Source organism: Austrofundulus limnaeus, unplaced genomic scaffold (genome assembly GCF_001266775.1).
Source record: "Austrofundulus limnaeus strain Quisiro unplaced genomic scaffold, Austrofundulus_limnaeus-1.0 Scaffold2, whole genome shotgun sequence".
NCBI classification, from domain to species: Eukaryota; Metazoa; Chordata; class Actinopteri; order Cyprinodontiformes; family Rivulidae; genus Austrofundulus; species Austrofundulus limnaeus.
Window position 1 is genome coordinate 6,938,311 of NW_013952404.1, and position 5,242 is coordinate 6,943,552.

The following is a 5,242-nucleotide window of genomic DNA, read 5'->3' on the forward strand; positions in this document are numbered from 1 at the left end:
CTCCTTGTGTGGCCGTAATACTCTGTCGTACTTTAGAATTAGGGGACTTAAATATTTGAGTTAGTGTTTTAGGTTAGTGGAACTAATTTTTAGATTAATGCTCTGTAAAAATGTAAACTTCAAAATTTTGTCATAACATTTAAGGTTTAACTTTTATATTTAGATTTAGAATTTAACATTTAGACATAACATTTAGCAGAAATGAGCAAAATGTAAGAATAGTGAGCTAAATAATATTTTCTTTGAAGATGTTACACTCAGAAAGTTAACTAAATTATGCAAATGTGTTAGTGAGATTATTTAACATTTTATTTACACTTGGCGCCCCGTAGGTTACAGCATAGTGACTGATCCCCTCAAAGTTACACTCTGCAAGATTTCAGTCAATGTAGAGTCATTAAAAGGCTCAAACAAAACTAACACAACAACAACWGACTGTATCTCAGAGTATGACTTTTTCACTGCCCGTTTGTCGTATCAAATCATTCAATTTGACCAATGAACACAGACACAAACAGCCACACTCGCACGCGCACCGTGGACGTACACACAGAAAGAAACACGCATATGTTCACGCGCGCGCTCACGCATACGACACGGAAACACAAACGACACAAAACACATGTAGAAATGCACTGATACAGACAACATGACATACATTTGCTGGCAAACTCTGCACTGCTGGCTATATGTGCATCAGTTAAATGTGTGCGTGAGTGTGAATTAAAACAGACTTGTCATTTTAAATGTTACCAACAGTAAGACTTGTAGACAGAAAGACCTAAATAAAGCTCTTTCATCAGTTTTCGACCCCACATCTAACTTCTACTGCAATTACAAATCAACCACTACCTCCACTGGACATCTTTGACACATCCCATCTAAATTTTTCAAAGCTCTCTCTCTACTTTTTCTTCTTTTTCCCCCCCCCTGCTCGCTTCGTATTCACTCCTGGCTGTTAAAGGCACAGGTGAATATTTGATTCTGGATTCCCTGCTGAGGACTTCAGGCTCCCCTAAAGTGGGCAGAGTGATTTGCTCTGCGTGTCTGAGGCTAAAGAGGCCGTGCTTCGAGAAAACATCACGGGTCTCTGGTCGCGGTGCCATCACGCCGGATGAGTCCTTTCTCACTCTGCGGTGCCCCTCGGAGACAAAATCATCACTTGCATATTCCCGCAGTTGCACCCAATCTGTGCCACGACAAGCCACATTTGAAAAAAAGCACACTGACTGCTGGTGCATGGGCAGTCCTCAAAAAAGCCTCCGGCGGAGGAATAATCCTTATGTGGCTGAGAAATAAAAAGCAGAATTGAGGCCAGCTGCCAATCTCTAATAGATTACTCCCTAAGCTGATAATAATGATCAAGTGGGGCATTCTAACTTACTCTCCAGGCAAATATTAACTAATGAAAAAAGAACTATGCACATATTTTGTTTAATCTAGCAGCTATGTCCAGACTGTTGCTGTGTATTTGACAACCRTAAGGAGAAGAATGACATGTGACATGTGTCTAAAATGGCTGCCTATGATTTGTATTGGAGGAGGAAACAATGTGCAGTTCCTCCTTCAAGCTTTCTCAGAGCCCATGGAAGTGGGCTGACCCTGCAGCTGCATGGCCTGAAGAGCTGCCCTCCACCAGCCCCCACTGGGAAAAGACACCAGAGAACGCCCATGGGAAGGGTTCACAATCTAACCAGCCACTAAATCAATAAATACCCTGAGCCATCTAGCTCTGCTACAGTTCAAATGCGACAACTCAAATCCATCTATTCAAGCTGAAGAAAGCAGAACATTTCGCTAACTTCATATGAGACGACCATTGGTGTCACTGTGAGAAAGTGTGTCAGAGTCTAACCTAATGAAGGAAGCTAAATATGAGACAGTCTGTTACTTCACCTGATGGCTCCGGAGCAGGGTACTTACCTGAGCAAGGTTTGGGAAAAGTATTTCAGTGTGTTTGCAATGTCTGTCCCGGAGGGCACGGGGTAAATATTGTGTTGCACACGGTTGTGATACTCTTGCAAGTATCGTATCTTAGAGGCAACTAGACAAAATAAAAGAGCAGAGTAACAAGCGAATCAACACTAAAGGAAAAGTAAATGTTTTATCTGAGCACAAATACATGGAACTGTACATTAAAAAGCCTAASYGCACAGAGTGTTTTTAATGTTGGTGGCTGAGATCCATACATGCTGCTCTGTAGAATATAATTAACAACCTAAACAAACAGTCTGTGTTCCCATGGCTCCCTGCCTTAACCAGGTGACCTTTTAGAGCACCGCAGTGAGGTCAATTGAAGCCCCAAAGGAGACTGAAACCTACTGCTTACAGAAACAAGCTCATGAGCAAAAGGTTGCCAGTTCAAGTCCCAAGGTAAGTTGGGAAAATGTGGTCAACATGAAGGGGGCTGCATTCTCCTTAACAAATAAAGACACTGGGGGCTCGTTCCTGCAGAAGTTAGCTGCTCCACACTGAGCAGCTTCATGTGGTGTCARATGTTATTGTGTTGTTTTATTGAGTGGCAGGCTAAGAGTTAAAACAAGTTGTGGTGGGAAAACGCTGACCCATCTTCTGGGATATGGACAGTGGTGTTTACTTTTGTCCCTGACCTGTAAATGACAAAATAAAAAATGCAGCTGCAGGCTTTGGAAATGTGTATCCAAAACATTTTGTTTATCCTCTTCMTTCATTTAACCATCAGATTAAACAACATGAACAATACATTTCCATAATTAATGTGTGCTAACTGTGTGAACTGTGATTCAGTATTTACACTATTTTCCTGTATTTTTGCAATCTAATTGTTGGTACTTATGCATACATCATGTTATTTTAGCTGTTATCAACAGCTTATTCAGGAGTGGGTGCTATGACTTTTGTTCTTGTAACTTTTATACTTTTCATAATATCTACTTTTATTTTCACATAAAGCAAATAAACTCGCTATTGTTCTGCTACGTTTCATGCTAAAAGGAGGACCTTATAGTTAAGAACTAAAATTAGAAGAACTCTTATACTCTTTGCTTATTGCTTTTCTGAGGAAGTCTTGTTACTTTTAGCTTTTAGCTACTGTTTCAGTGCTTTTAGCTATTGTTTTGATATTTTTAGTTTAACTTTTTTTTGTTTTTAGTTAATATTTTGCTACTTTTTGGTTAAAGCTAGTCTTTTGGGGATTTTAACTTTTTACTAGCCTTTTGCTACTTTTAGTTTTTTTTAATTTGTCTATGTTTAGCTAACCTAATGTGTGTTTTAGGATATAAAAAACTTTTTTGCTGCTTTTAGCTTGTGTTTTGCTCTATTTTAGTCTTGTGATGCTTTTAACTAGCTATTTACTATTTTCAAGTTTTATACCAAGCATTTTTCTGATTCTACCTTTTAGCTAGCCTTTTGCTACTTTTAGCAATTCTTTGACATAATTTAGTTTTTATAGTGTTTTGTTACTTTTGCCCCCCCCCCTTATTATTATTATTATTATTATTATTATTATTTGCATTTACCTTTTGCTACCCTTAGTGTTTTAGCATTTTGCCGCTTTAAACGAAACTTTTGCAACTTTTACCTAGCAAATGTGTACTTCTAGTTTTCAAGTCAGCCWTTTTGCTTCTGTAAGCTAATGTTTTGCTCTATTTTAGCTTTTAGGCAGACTTGATACTTTTAGCTAGTTGTTTTACTATTTTCAATTTTATTTTCTAGCTAAAATTTTGTTCTCTTTTGGCTAGCCTTTTGCTACGTCTAGTTTGCCTTTGACTGCATTTAGGCTACTTTTAGAGTGTTTTGCTATCCAAACATRTATGTTTTTATGTTTAATTTTTAGCTAGCATGATGCTGTTCTGACTTTTAKCTAGCATAATGCTTGTTTTAGCTTTTAGCTAGTATTTGGCTCATTGAAGCTTTTGTCTATCGCTCTGCTTCTTTCAGCTTTGATGACTCAGTTTTAGCAAATTTCAGTAGTCATTCGGCTTTCCTGGAATTTCACATTAAATACATTTTCTGTAATTAAAGTTAATTATTTTCCGTTTGTATTGTCTATAAAACAGCACATAAGTTCAAACAGGCGGTTGTTTTAAGCCCATGTTTTTTAGTAAAAGCTGCCTGAAAACGAGCAGAACTTACTGGTTTCCACCTGTTCAAAGCAATCAGATGAATGGAGGGGTAAACACGAGAGATTTAAATCCCGTACAAAAAAAAACACGATTGATCAACATAATGCACCACATCGTTTGGTCACAGAATCCGTCAAGTCGACCTTGAGCCCAACCTCACTAACACACCTCGCTTTTTGCGCGAGCCTCCTCCGGACACGTCAATCAAAAAATAATTAATTAATTACAGTGAAATAACCGGAGGTCTGTGCCGTATTTTCTTATCCTGCAGATGGGAAACGCTCAGAGGGGGGATTCAGGGACTGTCTGTGCGCACACAGACCTCCAGCCCTCCTCTGCAGTGAGTGGGGGACGTGTTGAACCTGCTTTGGTAACCGCGGTTTCAGCACCAAGGACAGCTCCCCCGTACGCCTGCTTCAAATATTTCGCTTCCAAACATCMAACATTAAAACACACTCACACACACACAGCTGTACTCACACTGCTCTGCCTTCGTAGACATTTTGGAGACTCTTCGGGAGACATAAAACCCAGAGAGTTAATTGTTTCAAAGCTGTTTTTTCTTCTGTTTCCCCCGGTGTTGTGTTTCTCTCAGTCGTGAAAAAGTGAATATCACAGCCAGCCCAGWCTCGTTTGATTGTACCACTCTCTGCCAGATGGATTTTTTTTTACGCTGCGGCTGCGTCGTCTTCGTAATATTTTTTTTTTACAAAAATCAAATCGAGGCTCGTTTTCTGAATCTTTTTTTTTTACATTTCAGCTTTTCCCCTCTTGAGATGGAGAAGATTCGTTGGCAGATACAGCATGTGACAGCACACCTTTCCAAATGGACTGATCCAGTTTTGACAAATTGTCATTCATCAATCCGAACGACCCAATCAGCGCTCCGCGAGCTGATTATAGGAGGGAAACACCAGCAGCTACAGACAGGCTCAGCTCATCTCTGAGCTGAACATTCAAGGCTAAACACGCAACAGATGGTTGTTGTGTGCTGCTAACATGGCACTGAAGGGTTGGTTTACTTGTTCTTGTTTGTTTTTTAATTTTGTGTTATGAAATAAGTCCCACATCCTGTGTTTCCCAAAGTTGGGGTCGGGACCCAAAGTGGGGTCCCGAAACATCAAGGTGGGGTCCTGAAA

The 5,242-nt window shown here is 39.6% G+C and overlaps 1 protein-coding gene across 1 annotated transcript in view; it reads right to left on the reverse strand.

The window, feature by feature from the left end:
• The window catches only part of unc79 (unc-79 homolog, NALCN channel complex subunit), a 51,463-nt gene extending 46,433 nt beyond the window's left edge, over positions 1-5,030 (reverse strand). The window contains exons 1-2 of the mRNA XM_014013582.1: positions 4,584-5,030; positions 1,924-2,044 (exon numbers count right to left, since the gene is read on the reverse strand). Coding sequence (XP_013869036.1) covers positions 1,924-2,044; positions 4,584-4,605 — 143 coding nt within the window. The 5' untranslated portion in view covers positions 4,606-5,030. The remainder of the gene's footprint in view (positions 1-1,923; positions 2,045-4,583) is intronic.
• Between the last annotated feature and the right edge of the window lie 212 nt (positions 5,031-5,242).